At 48.1% G+C, this 17,650-nt stretch overlaps 1 protein-coding gene across 1 annotated transcript in view; it reads right to left on the bottom strand.

The window, feature by feature from the left end:
• Positions 1-751: 751 nt before the first annotated feature.
• The window catches only part of CAPN13 (calpain 13), a 51,332-nt gene continuing 34,433 nt past the window's right edge, over positions 752-17,650 (bottom strand). The window contains exons 11-21 of the mRNA XM_011370750.1: positions 14,926-14,937; positions 12,773-12,975; positions 11,721-11,757; positions 11,309-11,365; positions 7,940-7,997; positions 7,784-7,842; positions 6,168-6,236; positions 4,361-4,436; positions 2,305-2,433; positions 1,345-1,400; positions 752-778 (exon numbers count right to left, since the gene is read on the bottom strand). Of these exons, the coding sequence (XP_011369052.1) occupies positions 752-778; positions 1,345-1,400; positions 2,305-2,433; positions 4,361-4,436; positions 6,168-6,236; positions 7,784-7,842; positions 7,940-7,997; positions 11,309-11,365; positions 11,721-11,757; positions 12,773-12,975; positions 14,926-14,937 (783 nt within the window). The remainder of the gene's footprint in view (positions 779-1,344; positions 1,401-2,304; positions 2,434-4,360; positions 4,437-6,167; positions 6,237-7,783; positions 7,843-7,939; positions 7,998-11,308; positions 11,366-11,720; positions 11,758-12,772; positions 12,976-14,925; positions 14,938-17,650) is intronic.

The raw sequence follows: 17,650 nt of genomic DNA on the forward strand, positions 1-17,650 counted from the left end.
TTGCAACAACATGGATAGAACCTGAGGGCATTATGCTAAGTGAAATAAGTCAGAGAGAGACAAATACTATTGTCATCTCACTTATATGTGGAATCTAAAAAAAAAAAGAAAGAAAACCAAAACCAAACCAAGCTCATAGACACAGAGAACAGATTGGTGGTTTCCAGGGGTGGAGGGTTGAGAGGTGGGCAGAATGGCTGAAGGTGACCGAAAAGTACAAACTTCCAGTTATGAGATAATTAAATCCTGAGGGTGTGATATACAGCATCTGACTGTAGTTAATAATACTGTTGTATATTTGAAAGTTGCAAAGAGAATAAATCATAAAAGTTTTCATCATATATATGTATACACACACACACACACACACACACACATACACACATATGTAAAGTATATTATATACCTAAAACTAATACAATGCTAAATGTCAATTATATCTCAATAAAAATTAATTTTATAAAAGAATTCTAAATCTCTCGCTCATGACTTTCAAGCCACACTCATTGCGAATGTTCACTGGTCTACGTGGCTTGGAGGAAATCTGCAGCCTTGGCCTTGAAGCTCAGGGGCCCCCTAAGCAGCTGAGCCCTGGCTCACATGGACAAAGGCTCTGTAATCTCGGGGGAGGCTGCTCCCAGGGAGAGAACCTTATATGTAGTTTCTGAAGGAGAAGGGGAATTTTTACGTCCCTAGAATAAATGATTCTAAAGCTGCTACGTCTTACCTGGGGTCTGTTCTACTCCTTGCTTCAGTTGTACATGACCAGGTTCATCCACTAAGAAATAAGCATCATCATTACAACCAATCTTTAAAATTATTAGCTTAATATAGATCAGGGTAAATAGTGCCCTCCTCCCTTGAACGATCTCGGTCTAGTCTCATCAATCTTTTCTAGCTAATTCCAACCCAAGCATGAGGTCCCAGCCCCCTGTCACAGCATATCTGCTGCTAATTCCCTGAACAGCCAGGTGGTGAGAGAAATGGCTGAGGTTGACCAGCTGGTTACGCCAGGAGGCTCTTTCTAAAACTCAATAGGAGTGAGTTTAATGTACAGTGAGCTCAGCAGGTGTTCTTCAGTTCCTTCTTGGATTTATGACTCCCACATAATCCTCTGCTTTATTAAGCTATTGGAAAAAAATAAAATCTGTCTGCCAAGATCCTAAAGCAGCCTTGGCAGCTAGCAATATATAAAGGTAGTAATTGGAGGCAAGGGGGCCAGCGGCTTGGCCGGCCTTTGACAGAGTGTTCAATATCTTCAAGGAGAAAAATGCTCCCTGGAATCAGGTGAGGAAAGGTGGCCTGGGGGTGGTGCCCTATCTCTGGGAGGAGAAGGCAGCTTACCTCCATTTTTGTCAGGTAGAGTCCTTTTCCATCCTTGGAGAGGTTCTGGAAAGCCTCTAGGGTGAAGAGGAGGAGAGAAATCAGGATTAAAAGAAAACGAAGAGCAAATGCAGTGATTCTATGTAAAGCACTCTCTCACTCTACACAGAATGTACTTGGCCTTGGCCTACTTTTCTCCTTCTGGGCAAACTCCACACCTGTGGGACAGCTCGGGGCTCCTGTCTTCAAATTACCACTCTCTGACTGCTCTGGCCCACTGGCGCCTCTCCCTCTTCCAGTTCCCTTGCACTTTGCATCTCTCCACACTGGGCCCTGGAGATGTGCAGGCCTGTCTTAGGAAGTATTTACAGAGGTGCCATGTGGCAGGGATAGTGCACAGGCTTAGAGTTCGGGCCAGATCCCACTTCTACCACAGAAGCTCCATTCTGAGCTATATTATGGCTTGGGGTTTCACATAAGATTTCATTTAAAACAAAGAGGTATGCTACTAAAAAGTGTCAAAATCTCTGGCCTTCCTTCTGAAGCCTGGGGAAAGACCTCCTGCCCCCAGCTCTTCACTTGTGTGTACAATTCCTTCAGCTGAGACCCAGATCATTCATTGCACAGCTAAAGAGTAGGTTTAAACTATAAACACAACCTGCAGTGGGGACACAGTGATTTAATCTTGTTCCGGAAAGAGGCAGTGAATATACCAGGTAATGAGGAAATGAGGGACCTGGGATAGGGGAATGTCCTGGGGAGAATAGGGTGAAGAAAGGAAGCTGGGGACACAAGCCAACTACATCACTACGCAGGCTCATGCTGGCTCTGTCTCTTGGGGCAATGGTTCTCATGCAGGACCCCAGGCCACCCCCCTACTGACATCTGGCCCAGGCCTGGGGCAGGGGTGCATTTCTGGCCATCTTCTCTGTTCCTTCATCCCTGTGAAGGTCCCCAGAATGGCATCCAAGTGACACTTACTTGCCATGGCTTCCAGCCGCATCAGGAAGCAGACCAGGCTAGGGAAGCTGACGCTGCCTCTGCCGTCACTGTACCGAAGGGCCATGAGATCTAGCAGCTCGCTGCTGATGGAGACCCCTGCAAGGAAGTCTGGGACACAGAGCGAGCCCGTGAGCGGGGAGGAGGCCGGGAGCGGGGCTGGTCCTCTGCTTCGCAAGGCCCGAGGAGCCTGCGCAGAGGGCCTAGTGGCCTTCCGCCATTGTTTCCTGCTCAGCCTGGCTGGGTGGCCAGTCCATTCCTTCTGTTCAGTATTTTTATGGTTTTCTAGTTCCTTCTTTCTTAGTGATGGCTGGGCCTCAACAACACTGTTCTGGAGTTTGGCCAGAGGCCAACTCAAGATACTCGATACCCTGACTACTCTGAGGACACCTCGGCCTCTATGATCACCTGCTAATTCCCGTGAGGGATGGGAGCTGCAGGACACCTGGAGTTTGCTCCCAACCCTGTCTCTCTCTGCTGGTGACCTTGTAAAACCACCTTCCTCCCCAACCCCATGACTATATGTGGGTCTTACATCTGGTGCTGCTAGTGTGGGTCAGTGTGTTTCCTGGAAGAGGGAGATTCAGTCCTAAGTCAGTGGCCCAGAGAAGAGACTGGTCTCAGAGGGGGGAATCTCAACTCAGTAGGTGGCCTTGGGTGGACAGGACAGAGGTGCCTTGCCTTCTTTGGGCCTTGTCATTTTGCACGTCCAGTTATGCACTCCAGGGGAGGTACCAATCACATGGCTACCTTTGAGCTCTGGTGAGCAAGGGAAACTGCAAGCCAGACCATCTATCGAGAGGACAAGCCTGGTTGCCTGTAGACCCCATGCAGACAGAGACTGGTTTCTCCAGCAGAGTTAATAAAATGTGAACTTGAATGCCTTTGAATAGGGCGTGCATTCTCCAACTTGGCACACTCTGGCCTCTGAAGGCTTTCGAGTTGAAGTCCAACTATTTTCTATTTTTCTTCCTTTTATTATTGTGGAGTCATTAGCAGGTCTCCTTTAAAGACTTCGACTTTCACTGGCTATTCAGTGGTTCTCAAGGTGTGATCCTCGGATCAGGCCTCACCTGGGGACTTGTTAGAAATGGAAATTCTTGAGTACACCCCAGCCCTCCTGACTTGTAAAGGCTGGGTGGGGGGTGAGGCACTTCAGTCTGAGTTTTAACCAAACCCTCAGTGGTTCGGACGCTCACTTGAGTTGAGAACCATAGCTTGCTTTCTAGCAAAAGTAGCAGCCCATGTTTCGAACTACTCTCCAGGCCAGGAGCCAAGAGAGAGAGAGAGAACTATGATTTTCCTTCCAGCGGTATCCTGGTGTTACCTGATTTTGCATTTTATCAAGGAAGGTGCAATTTCCTTACTTAACCTTTTTGCGATCCATTTCCCCCATTGGTACAGTGAGGATAAAGACTCCTGCCCTTCCCCGTTCCAGAGTAGTTGAGACAATCAAATGAGATGACGGGAGTACAGTTCTTGCTGAACTATGAAGCACTCCTGCACCCTAAGGTAGTATTATCATCAGCCCAGGCCTGGACCCTCTTGTCTCCTTGAAGCAGACAGATATCATTGATTTCATTTAGCCCCGAACCCTCTGTGAAGAGAATGCATAAGCTCACCCGAGGGTATTTAACTCTGATGGCCCAGATGCTGAGAGGGAAGCGTGTCTAAGGGGGACTTGGTTTCTCGTAAGGTATCAATCATACGGGGTTATTTTCTCACAATTAGATCTGTGCTGGGGGGAAGGGCAATCAGGACTGGCGCATGAGGACTCAGGCTGGGGAGATGGAGTCTGAGTCCAGAGCCTGGAGGCCCACAGAAGCCAGAGTAAACCAGGGAAGGACATGGAAGCTGCAGCTCTGCTCTTTTCTGACCACCCACACTGCTGCACCAAGCCTTGCCTACAGCATGGTAGGGTATGCATCACACACAGACACAGACACAGACACAGACACACACACACACACACACACACACACACACCACCGCCGCCGCCACCCCCAATCATTGCAGCTCAAAGGGTCCCCTGCTTTACCTGTATCTTTTACGGCTTTCCACAGATCTGAGCTCAGGAAAACACCAGAGTTGTTTTGAGTGTTCTGGAAAACCCTCTGATATGGAAAAGAAGCAAGATGCCCTTGTGAGTCCCAGTGCCCACCTTGAAGATGTCCTGGGTAGAGGGAGGTCCCAGAAGTCTCTTTTCCATCTCTGGAGGCTGCTTCACTACAACTCGAGTGGGCTCAGGTCAGAGCAGGCAGGGAAGCCCAGCTGAAGACAGGGGAAGGCAGGAACGGGCTCTGCCTGATAAAGCCGCCCACTCTCATCTCCAGCTGCGGGGCTGTGAGTTCCTCTCCTAGGCACACAGCTTCCCCTCAACCAATCTGCTCTTTCCTTCCTCACCCCCTAGACCGGGCTCCTGACACACAGGGCAGCCCACTGCTTTCCAGGGAGGAGTACGGCTCTCTAAAGAGTTTGCATAGGGTGGTGGTTAAGAGTGCAGACTTTACAACCAACCAGTCTGGTTTAAATCGTGGCTGTTTAACCCTGGGCAAGTTACTTAATCTTTCCAGGTCTCAGTTTCTCCATCTGTAGCACAGGGCTAATTACAGTACCTAGCTCCCAGGTTTGTTGCAAGGAGTAAATGAACAGATATTTATAAAGTGCTTGGAAGAGTGCCTTGCACAATATGAGCACTGTGCAGGACGCACTGAAGGCAGGTGAGAGCTGCATCTGGGACCAAGTGCAGTTACAGGATGTAGCAACCCTAACATTTCGATTTTGTACAGGGTGGCTCTCCACTTACCTGGCATGTTTCTGACCCTCCCTGATTCTCACTATAGCCCTGATCGTCAGCCTACTTCACAGGTGAGAAAACTAATGCTCGGGCAGGTGAGTGATTGCCTGGGACTGAGCATGAAAGTGCCACAGAACTGAATGCAGGACTCCTAACGTGGGCCTAGGCACAGCTGCCCCACAGGAGCTCTTCTAAGGCAGAATAGCCCTCTGCAGGTGATAATTACTGTGAAATGGCAGCTTGAGAACTTTTCCTGGCCTCATCTGGCTTTTGGTGAGTATAAAGACCGACCCGGATTGTTCTCAATGAGATAGTCACTCATTTATTCATTCAGTAATTCATTAATTAGGTCATTTGTACAGCATTTTTGCGCATCTGCTCTGTGCAAGACACTAAGGAAGGAGCTAGGGAAAGATGATGACTGTGAGGGAGCCCCAGCCCTGGTGGACCCCACGATCGAATGGGGGTCCATGTCAGCCATCGCAGTGCCCTTTGAAAAACAAAATAACGCCAAGCCAGGGATTAAGTGATACACCCTGGAATATGCCCCACCCAGGAACTTTATTTTATTGTTGTGGGTTCAAGTGTTAGGAGCTGAGGAGGAAACGAACCTGGCCTCGGGGACAAGCGAGACTCCTAAGGGAGGCCCTGCAGGGAAGGTGCGTCTGAGGCTGGCTGGATGCTCAGGGTGGGTGGACCCTGGCCAGGCTGGGAGTGGAGGGAGGGAACAGCAAGGAATCTTGTAGTCGGGGTCTGAAGGAGTGGCTGGAATGAGAAAAAGGGCTATTCCTGGACCCCAAAGGAGGATCCCGACTCAAAGGGTCTTGTGCGTAGCACGGGAGTTTTGACTTTGTCCGAAGACCACTGGGGAGGCCACGGACCACTGGTGGTGCATGGACGTCTCTCCGAACAAAATGAGAGCTCTCGAGGGCAGGGGTGAGGTTTCTTTTCTTTTGTACCCCTCAACTCTGGTACAGGGTCGGGCACCCAGTAAATATCTGCTAAACTGGATGGACTAAGAGCTAGTCGAAAGAAAACACGCCAGTACCTGGCAGTGGACAATACGTCTCCACAGTCTCGAAAACTCCTCTTTATCCAGCCGCCCGTTCAATTTCAGCTGCTGGGGAGTTAAGAGTTAACCAGTCCAGTGTGCAGTGAGCAGAGAGGCCGAGGGTCCTGCCAACGAGCCCTCCATCCATCAACTAGTAACACAGTTGGTCCAACACCACCCGGACGGGACATGGTCCCATGCCAGCTGGCTCCCGCTGCATCTGACAAGGACCTGGCTTATGTTTATCTTGCAAGAGAAATGAAGAATTGGAAGGAGAAGAAAGGTCTGAGAAAGTGGGGCCAACATCCTTTGAATCCAGGGGAAGAGAGAGAGCCCAAAACACAGCCTGAAAAACCTTCATCAGTTGGAGTGGGGCCTCTGGCAGGGGAGAGTGAAGCAGAGCATGAAGGAGTCATGGCAACTCCTGAAGCATTATGCGAGCTGAACATGCGCCAGGTGTGCACACAAGTGGAATGCACTTGGCGTATTAAAGCCAACCCTGGTCGGTCCATACCATGTGTTTAATGAGAATAGAAAGAAAGAACCAGATCTCTGAGAAACTGGAGTGTAAGAGGAAGGGTAGAGAAGACCTGTCTCCTTTGTAGGGGTCTGGCACATGTGACTCCCTTGGGCTTACTTGGCTCGGGCTGCCGGGCTGCTGTGGGCCCGCAGATAAATTTTGATCAGTCTGCGGGGATGGGCAGTGTCTCTGAGTGATTCCAAACCCTGCCAGCAGAGACAGGGCCTGATTTATGATTTCATCAGAAAGCCCTCTTGTTCAACAATGGCCAGCTTCAAATTCCCACTGGAGCCTTGTTAAGCATGAAAGGGCTGGGGAATCTGTCTTGCTTCCAGCAGACAGCACACACCCGAGGAAAGAGCTGAAGGCAGCAGTGGGGGTCATGCGTCCATGGAGTTAGTCCCTCGTGCCTGTTGGGAAATGCCTCCTGGGAGAGAGAAGTCAATAGTCCTGGGTTTGGTTCCCAGCCCTACCACTTGTGGCCATGGAACTTAGACAAGTCACAGGACAGCCCCAACTCCAGTCTCTTCATCTGCAAATGCAGCGTAATTAATAATGGGGTGCTGTGTAGACTGAGACATTTTCTATAAGTTTTAGTGTTTAGTTTTATCGGGGCTTGTTGAGTAAGCTATTTAAATAGTGAAGACTCCTCCAGTGGCAAGGGGAGGGGTGGAGAGAAAATAGTTCCCATTGGTGCTGCAAAGAGACAGAAATCAGGCACAAATTCTCACTAGATGTGTGATCTGGGCAAATTACTGAACCTCCCTGAACCCCTACTTCTTCCATTTTATGATAATATTCTTATCATAGGGGTTGTTGCAAGAATTACAAGGAAGAAAATACGTATATACCAGTACAGTTCTTGGCACACAGGAGATGCCTGGTAGATGGTAATAATTATCATTGTTGCTGTGGTTGTTCTGGTGAATTAGGAAGTCATTATGGAATCTACAGAAACCTGGGCTCTTTCGTGAGTTCTTAGAACCAAGGAAGAAGAGAAAATACTGAGAGAATAGTGTTCCCTAGCATCCTAATTAGACTCCGAGGGCAGCCCACAGAGCAGATGTGTTCCTAGAACTGGCGGAAAGGATACATCCATCAGAGCCACGATGCTCCGGCACTCATCCAAAGAGAATGTGTCCCCCGGAGGTCCTAAGATGAGGAAGAACAGGAAGGACTGCTACCTTGGGGAGGCTGGCATTAGACTGGGTTGGCAGTGGGGATGAGGTGGGGGACAGCAGGTCCTTACCTTTCAGGAATTCCTGGTTGAGAAGGCTCTGAAGCTGGGTGGCATCAATGTCCAGTCCCTGACACAAACAAGGGAGGAGTTCAGGGACCGTTCAGGGCCCAGGAGCCCAGGGGCACTGCCTGACTGTAAAAGCACTCAGATTTCCAATCAGCTTGCTCCGGAAACCTGTCCTGATGGCTCCAGGCCATGGTGCTAACTCCCTCCCCTGAACATCTGTAGTGCTGGTTACTCCTGATATTTGATACCTTGTATGGATCACCTCGCATTTATCTCTTCATTCTTTATTGGACTGAAAGCAGTGTTTGCTTCCTCCGTCCTGGGCCTGGCACTTGGGAGCCCCTCAGGAGTTCTGCTGAATGACTCAATCCAGCCCTGTAGGTGTGTTTCCCCATCTGCTTCCGGAAAGAGACTAAGAGAAAATATAACTACTGAATGTGTGTGTGTGGTGAGAGGTTAACATGACGGGAACTGAGCCTAAGAGAAGCTGCTCTAATTGAGCACGTTACTTAGCATTATTCTTCCCAGAAGCTGAAGCAGAGAGGGAGACATCACGGTTTTCCTTCAGAAGCAATTGAAGTTAGGAGAAACTCCCTGGCCTGAATTTCTAGAGGCATTAACTGCATTCAACTTTCTATAGGGGACACTGAGTGGCTTTATGGGCAGTGTCTTCTGTGATGATTTTACAGAGAAGGGGAGCTGTTCTGCATGTGGCTATTTCTTATATCAACCAGGTAAAAGCTCAGGGGATGAGGTGACATTAACACCCTGGAAAAGCTTTTACCTGGGGGAAAGAGCTGGACCATGATCTCTCAGCAAGTGGCTTTGTAGAGTAGCACTAGGTCATGTGGAAGAAGGTGCCTCCTTGGGGGTCTTTGAGAGCCAGCACCCCACAGGTGACAGACATGCTGTCCCCAGAGTTGGCCTCACCACACAGAACTGATATCAAAAGCAGTCCTTAAAGCCTGTCATTATGGGAGTCCTTTAGCTAGAAGGATGACCCCTCATGATACACTCAGAGAAACACATTTTCCACTGTCTGAAATTGGCCCTCAGGTCATCTCTCTAGTGTCTCACTGGTCGGTTATGCCAGGGAAGTCAGTGTGGTGTGCTCACCATCAACTGAGTTTTTTCCTCAAGAGAACCATAGCACCTCACTTTAAGACCAGATGACATGGTGAGGAACCCTAACTCATGTGGAATCACCAACTAGAATATAAGCAGCTTTTGGGCATGGACCACATCCCCTTCCTTCTGCATGTCTCCTACCCTAGGACAGCCTTTGACCTGGACTCTGTACCTAATAAACACCAAAAGGTTTGAGGAGATGAGCATAGGAAGATGAGGGTGGAGATGAAGTTTGCCTCCATGAATTCCCAAAGAATTTCCCTTTGTCTCTATCACCTCAACATAAGATCCCCAAGGACAGACGCTTTGCATTCCCAAAACTTAGCACGATACTTGGAATGTGCTAGGTATTTGGGACATGTTTTCCAACTGAATAAATGATGGATAGATGGACCTGGACTGACCCAGAAGTCGAGTGTGTCCTTGCTTGCCCACAGATTGCCCTTAGGTTAAGGGACTGTCGCCACTACCATGGCCAATGAAGGTAACTCATGGAGGTGATAGTGTTAAGTGTTCATTTAACACTAGTTAAACAGATGACAAGAGATCAGGAGAGAGGACATCGTGAGTGCATTGACAAGTATTTTGTTTTCAGCTTAACTTGGAGGGCACAACGTCTGAGCACAGTCTGCAGGTTGTACAGAATGATGCCAGGTCGGCCCTGCTCAACGGTGCCCAGCCAAGGGGTGAAAAGAGGCTGCAATCCAGCTTGGGTTCCAGTTTCTGGCCATGCTCCTTGGCACAAAGCTGCACCTGCATCTTATTCTAATTCCTATGAAGGCTCCGGTTACCCTCTATGAAGAGACATTTGATTGTTTGGAAAAGTCTTAATTAGTCAATCTGTACCATTTCTCATCTGACACACTATATATATTTTTTATTTCAGATGTGCAAGTGCATGGACCATGTTGAGGATTTTGCCACCTGCCCCTAAAGGAAGCTTGGTTTCAGGTATCCTGATCAGGTCCTGCTGATTGCCTTGGGGTCAGGGACCTTAGCTTGGGCATATGTTCTATGGAAGCTAATCTGTCTTATTTTTATCTATCTATCTATCTATCTATCTATCTATCTATCTATCTATCTATCTATCTATCTATCTATCTACCTACCTATTTATTTTTTTTACACCTATAGCACCTGGTCTTCCAGGTAGTCTCCCATTCAAGTACTAACCAGGCATAACCCTGCTTAGCTTCTGAGATCAGATGTATCGGGAGTGTTCAGGGTGGCACAGCTGTAGACTAATCTGTCTTAATTCAATGCAAATTGATTGAGAACCTTCTCTGTGCCAGGGGAGTGATAGGTATTAGGAACAAGGAATGCATATGCTGTTATCCCTGTCTTCAAGAGCTCACAGACTGGGGACAATTATCTTGCATCAAGTGAAGTGCCTTCTGAATCAGCACATATGTGGATCTGAATCCTGAGCCCATCCTGATTTCAAGGAGGTTCCATACTGAGCTATTCGGTGCAACGTGTACCCTTCATGCCAGACACAGTTTTCACTTCTCCTTGTGTTTTCCTGTGGGCCCCCATTACCTAAACAATTTCCCTTTGGGCTGCTTCCTGGTCACCACTGCCCCATTAGCCCTCTCAATGCCTGGCACCCTTCATGTCTTTGGACTCTGCCTGGCCCAGGGCTGGCTCTGTACACTTGATTATCTGTATCACTTTCTACTTCCCACAAAAACATGGATATTAATGGTAACAACAACAACAACAACAAAAAACAGAAAACAAAAAAACTCATCGTGCAGAACTCTTGGCAGCAGTTTTTAACCTGACAAGTCAAGGAGTTCTTGATAATGGCTTATAAAATCATTAAGAAAATCCCCTGTGCACATGGATGGCTTGGCAGGAAGAGAGCTGTTGGTGCTTTCTGAAGCCGGCCAGCTCCAGGGAGGAATGACGCCAAGGTTGTGGGAAGTGGCAGAGCAGGAGAAGGAAAGATTTCAAGGGGTGTTGCCAATTGCTTGTTTAAAGAGTTTAAAAGCATACACAAACTTACACCACACCCCATCAGCCCCTCCCATTCCAAGCTCTATATTCCATCCCAGATGTCACCCAGATAGGGTGCCATTTCTCTCCAGGGTTTGGTAGCCAGATCAGTTCTGGAAACATCCAGGCAAAGAGGCTGATAAAATAACCCATCAAGTCATTTTTCCCTTCTGTACCCTGATAAAGCCTGGGAGAGACTTTCTTCCCTCTGGTCCCTGTCACCTGTCCCCATGCTAAGTACTATACCTGCCAAGCATATCTGTAGAACATCCTTTGTTCAGAGTCATTCTCTGGAAGACTTGCCTGGATTGAAGAAAAAAACAGCCAACAAGTTTCTGGGGAAGGAGGCCACTTGTTTGGTATAGTGAGGGCACAAGAATTCCCTATGTGGATCTGAGACAGAGGCTTCATCCAGCAATCGGATAAAACGTTTAGAGGAATGGAAGAACGGCAGTTGGTGGAAAGAAGATGGCTGGGTCCAGCCTGCCCTTAGAGGCCTGGACTTCTCCCCTCTGCTCTTCCCTTTTGAGCCATCATGGGCTCACGTGGTGTCTCTGTTTTCATGGGTCAGTTGTGAGGCAAGAAAGAAGGAGATAGAAGCTCTTGGGGATGAGATGTAGCCATGAAGTTCACCAGTCAAACCTTGCCACACACCTACCTTCAGTGTTCTGAGGTTGAAATTGCTGCCCCAGTTCCTAGAAAATCAGGGGGACAGTGTGACAAGGATGATCAGCTCACTATTCAAATGAAGCTTGCATATGAAAGGCACTTAGGTGGCACTGGACATTTATGTGAAAGACTTGAGTGGAGAGCTCTCAGCACAGCAGGAGATGAAGAGGGCAGCTATGGCAGTCAGCAGACAGAGAAGCGTCATGACCATGTGTCCAGTCTTTTGGGTCATCTGGTCCTCAAACCATTTAGTAAATGATTCTTTTCATAACCACATATATATACAATCATCCCCATGGGCAGAATGACAGATAAGCTTTATCTCAAATTCCATCTCTGATTGGTGGCACAGTGGCTGTCTGACATGTTGGACTCAGTAGACCTCCACGCTCAACTGTGAGGACTGCTGTGATTATAGGGATCGCTACCGTGGGTGTAAGAGGGGCTGAAGCGCCTGAAGCGCCTCTTCGGGTGTATGCTTACTGATCCCAGTCTTGACCTCTGACTTGGCATTGAAGACCCTCCATGATTGGACTCTGCCGTTCATGCCCACCTTTCACTGTCTTCCTGTTGTACCCCACGTCCTGGCCACATTTCACACAATTGCCATGCACGCCATGTACTACCTTCTGTACATACAGCCGACATCACTTACTCTTGCTCACCCACTTTCCTGCTTCTGCTCATGCTTTTTTTCTCCCTCTGAATTGCCTTCCCCTTTGAAACATTAAATTATGTTTTCAGTCAAGGACTAGCTCAAATGCCATTTCCTCCAAGAAGCCTTCCTGAGTACCTCTTGCCAGAGGTGGCTCCCTCCACTCTGTCCTCCTGTGTGACTCAGCAATTCCCTCCAGCATTGGTTCCATCCTGTTTGTGGTCTAGCTATTGGTTCAGATTTCCTTCCCGCCTCTTCATGGTGAGCATTTTGAGGGCAGGTCCCATGCTGACACAGTACGTGCTGCACAGAATGATGCAATGTATTTTTTTTTTTTTAAATAAAATTAAGTAGAATAAAACATTTAGGATCCCAGAGGTTCTTACCTGTCATTGTCTGGTATTTTCAAGAAGATTCTGAGCAAGAACTCAACTGCTTCTCTGCGTGCAGATGCGACCACCACATAGGTCCCCGGTCTCAGAGTGAAGTACTCTGTGAGGTTGCACTTGGTTTTAGTCACCATGCCCTTGTCAGCATTTCTGAATTGGGAAAAAAAGGTGGAGGGCAATCTCTCCCGGAAGTGCTGGAACTAGAGGAAACATGAGGATGGTGAGAAAGCCCCCCACGTGCATGCATCCCAGCCATCAGAAGAGACCCACTGCCTTCCAGATCCCTCTCCACACACCGAAACAGCACTCGAGGCCCTAACAAGGAGGATGGTGCTTAAGTGAGCTCAAAATGCAATAGGGTTTAAGACTGTTATTTAATATAGATGCTAACACCACAATGAATGCAAAGAAATTTGACACACAGTTTTGCTTTATTAACTCTAACGGCATCCTGGGTTTCTGGCTTATATATAAAGAAGACTTCCATGAAAACTAGTGAGATTGTTCCAACACTGAATTACTTTTGGAGCCCAAAATCTCCTTCTGTCCTGAACATTTTGCAAAGCATCTTTAGACTGTCACAGCACTGTAGAGTTGGACTCCACTCATTCCCTCCATTTCGTCTTTCCAGCAGAGCCCTGAAATTTCTTTTCATTGGAGAATAATAGGCCCTGATCATTTTCTTTTCATTTCAATATTTTCTTAGAGATAAAACAATAAATATAATGCAGTTCCTATTACTGGATGTCACATACATATTACATAATAAAAACCCCTTACTAAATAAATTTTCCCCGATACAGTTGAGCATGGGGATTCCATTTAGAATGGTTATGCAGCGTGAAATGATTATTTGTGAGCTCTGCCTTGGGGAAAAACAGGAATGGGAGAGTTTCTTTTCAGGGGGTGGGGACAGGGCTAGGCTCAAAGATGAGACAGAAGATAGGCGACTGTCACACGTATGTAGCTGGAGGTTGGGTGGAACCTCCAAAGTGATTCTCGTGACATTAGCAGCACCAGTGGGTTTGGAGCCTGACTTGCCTGGGCCCTTCTGGCAAAAGCAATGATGAGATCAGTTTTTCTCCAGAGAGTCAGCACTGTGGCTGTGTGTGTGTGTGTGTGTGTGCGCGCGCGCGCGCGTGCGTGCGCACATGTGCACATGTGTTCGTGCACACGTGTGTAGGCATCATGCCCTATAATATCTAGAAGATAAGGTTTTCCATGCTTCCCTGCTCCCTTGTCCTCATTCCTCCCCTGGACCCTTGTGAGCCTGTCCAGGCTCCTAATCCTTCAGAACAGACTTGCTCGATGGCTGTGGAGGCATGATGGGAGGCTCTTGGTTCAGTGCTCGGAGGACCCCACACTAAATTGACAGTAGCCACTAGTCACTGATCCACACAGACCTGACCCTGCATTCCTACGGACAGGGCTCGTGCCTTTTCCTGGATCAAGTCCCCACTTCATTCTCCAGCTCAGGGAGCTGAAACACTGACATATTTCTTGCACCTGAATGTCTCCCTTAAAGCCATTCCAGAAGCTCCATTTCCATGATTGGCTTTCTGAATATCCCTTGTTTGGCTTCTAAGTACTGGGACAGCCCTGGAAGGCCTGGAGGAGCTCCTCGAGACCTGCGAGCATGCTACACTCACCACTGTCAGCTGTGGCTACACTCTGCTCCTTGCCTCCCACCGGTGCCTCCCCCAGCAGCAACAGCACCAAAGAGCCTATATCCAGTTAAGGGGTCCGAGTGCCTGTGAGGTTTGGTTTTCCAAACTCCATCTGTCCTTCTCCATCCTTACTCATATTTTAAACCAGCCGTCACCAATGTTGAGACAGAATATCTCCTTAGGATGGGTGGCAATTTGGTCTTAAGAAGAGCAAGAGGATGTGCCTTGAAGTTGCATTTGCATAGCATGCATCCTGTTTGTTGTGGATTTGGGTGCTGATAAAGTATACGAGAGACTAAAGATCCCCTCAAGATACCCCCTTTAGCCCTGCCCTTCATCTTAAACAAATGGGAATAAGCTGCAGCAGACTTATCATCAGCAAGAGACATGTCAAGGCCACGGGTGTGGGCAGGGGCACAATACTTTCTCAATGAACAGCAATAGAGGCTGGAGAAGCCCAGTAAGGGCAGCGGCGAGCCGTACCTGAGGGTCCACCTGTGAAGAAAAAGAAAGGCAGGTTCAGGAACCCAAACCAGTATACGCAGGCAAGCAGATCTCAGCAGCCTGGACCAGGTCCCTACATTCCTTCTTCCTGCACGGTCAGCCTGTTCCTTGGCACACCTGGAGATGAACAGGTACCGTTACTCACCCCCTGTGTAGAGTCGTGAAAAAGGTAACTGCACCTGTTGTAGGGAGCATGAAGGGGAAGGTCACTGAGGAGGTGAATAAAGTGCCTGAGAGGAGGAGACTCTCCCTTTGTCAGCTCAGACAGCTGTGGTTACTTGTCACAGCAATGATGATAAAATTGGGATGAACAGTGAGGCATCGATGGGGATTGGGGGTAAGATAGAACCTGGACCAACGCCAGAGCTCCAATGAGATGTAAACTTCTTTTATCCCATCAGACAACCGTAAAGTGCGATGGGAATTGTTCTAGGATCCCTGGTGTTTGTAGGGGTTGGATGTGTGCCTCTGAGAAGAGGGAAATATCTACGTACCAGTCTTTCCATTGGGCAGATGGAAACACTGAGGATGCAGCCCCTTTTTAAGCCACTCCATTGTCTGCAAAGCACTTTCATATAATGTGTTGGATTGTCCAGTGATCCTGTAAACAGACACTAGGCTCCCTATTTTATGACTGTGGAAGCTGAGGCTCAGCAGTCTAAGTAGCCGAGGTAAGAATAGAGCAAACTGTGATGCTTCTTTTATGACTAAGACCCACTGTCAGACACTGTCTTCCACAGCTGGATTTCAGTTCTTTTCTACTGCTTCTCCTGGGCCCTACCTATGAGTAACAGACCACTTGATTTGCCCAGGCAGACTACTCTGCAGACCAGGAGTGAGCTGGAAGGGACGTAGAAAGTCAGCCTGGGGGAGGAGCTTTGGGGTAAAGATGAAATGGATTGTCTACCCTTGTCCTTTTTCTCTGTCCTTGCCTTTTTGTACACCACCTATGTTCAGTTTGATGCAAGGTAGAGCAGTGCTCCCTAGAAGTTGGAGAGTTACAGACCCACACCAAGGCTGGAGCACCACACGTAGCTGGCATCTGGGCAGTGCTGGACTTACAAACACCATTAGAGCCCTGGAGACTTCTGAGAGCCTGGTTGCTGGCACCACCTTAGCCTGTTTCTCAGCTGAACTGTGAAAGAAACTGTGAAGTGTCTCATGAGGTATCAGGATCTGGACTTTTCTTTGGTGTTTAACTCAGTCAGGATCCTGCAAGATCCACTGGGATCTCCAGGGAGCCTGAGAAGGTCTTGGGTCTGAGTGCCCCTTTAGCAAAGTGGGTAGCTGAGAAATAATGCATGTCTGGCTCAAAAGTAGAAAAAAACAGATATGATTACAATCTTGCCAGGGCTCCTGAACTGTAAAGGCTTTGGGCAAATCAGTTAACACAAGGCTTCTGTGTTGTCCAGCTCTGGGGCACCAGACTCATAGATGACAATGCAAATAGCACCCTCAGGAATTGTGTGCTAGGGCATCCCTTACAGCTTCTCTGAGCTCTGTCTCTCCCGTCAGGAAAGGGAAGAGTTGGCTGAGATATTTTCAGTTGTCCTGTCTGGTACCCTACACTGTTCAGTCTTGGCTGTGTAGATCAGATATCTCAACTCCTTCTCAACACTTCCCAACTCTCTTCTTTTTGTTCTTCTCAGAGGGTGAGAACTTGAGGGACTCTGGGGATGAGCGTCCTCTCAGAAAGCACCTGAATCAGTTGGGATTCATGGTTGGAAGCAATGGGAACCAACTCAGAGTAGGCTGAGCAGGAAGTCATTTATGGGAAGGCTAGCTCATAGAATCAATGGGACATCTAGAGAATGCAAGCTTAGAAAATGGGTAGGAACTAGATGAGATGGCTACACAGCTGGACACCACCACAGGGTTTGTACCCATTGCTGCTGCCAGGCCCAAAGATTTGTTGCAAATAACCCTTTGACAGTCCTATCTCTTTTAGTTACTTCCTCAAGAGCCAAAGCCAAGAGGAACCAAGAGTGTGTATGTGTAACAGAGGGGCATGATGGAGCATCTAATTGGACAAACCTGGGTCACAAATCTTCCCCTTTGCATTTGAGGACTAGGGAGAAGGAATATTTGGCCTCTTTGCTGCAGTGGGAGACTAGATCCTCCCTTCCACCAAGGTTCCTCCACCATGTGGAAAGGATGATCAAGTGCATTGCGGTGATGAAAATAACAACTGTCCACTACTGCATCCTTAGGAGATGATCTTTGATAGTCTTAGCAGGGTTGAGGCATCTCAGAAATATTGTGCTAAACCCCCAAAATTTCTTTTCCATTGATTTTATGCAACTAGGAAGTGGAAATGTGCTCAGAGTGAGCAGAACCCAAAGGGCTCTCTTGCTTCTAGAGCCAGAATCATTTGTGTTTCTTTGACTTGTGAGCATCCCCAGAAAGGCAAGCGCCTAAGCCCTGCTGAGAGCCCTGGACCCGGGACCTTCTAGCATGAAGCACTGCCCCATCACCTCCTAGCTGTGTCTTGGGCAGGTCATTCTTGCTCTCTGAGCTTTGGCTTCCATATCCATAAAAGTGGAGATACTAAGGTTTTTGAGTAAATGAATGTGAACATGCTTGGAACTCTGAAGTACTATATCACTGTGAGGCCTTCTTAGAAGAGTGAACTACAGCCAGCACACAGGACTGTTCCACCATGACAGTGAAGTACTCAGGAGCCCTGGCTATCTGTAAATGGGCT

The sequence above is a fragment of the Pteropus vampyrus genome, unplaced genomic scaffold, assembly GCF_000151845.1.
Source record: "Pteropus vampyrus isolate Shadow unplaced genomic scaffold, Pvam_2.0 Scaffold173, whole genome shotgun sequence".
Taxonomy (NCBI): Eukaryota; Metazoa; Chordata; class Mammalia; order Chiroptera; family Pteropodidae; genus Pteropus; species Pteropus vampyrus.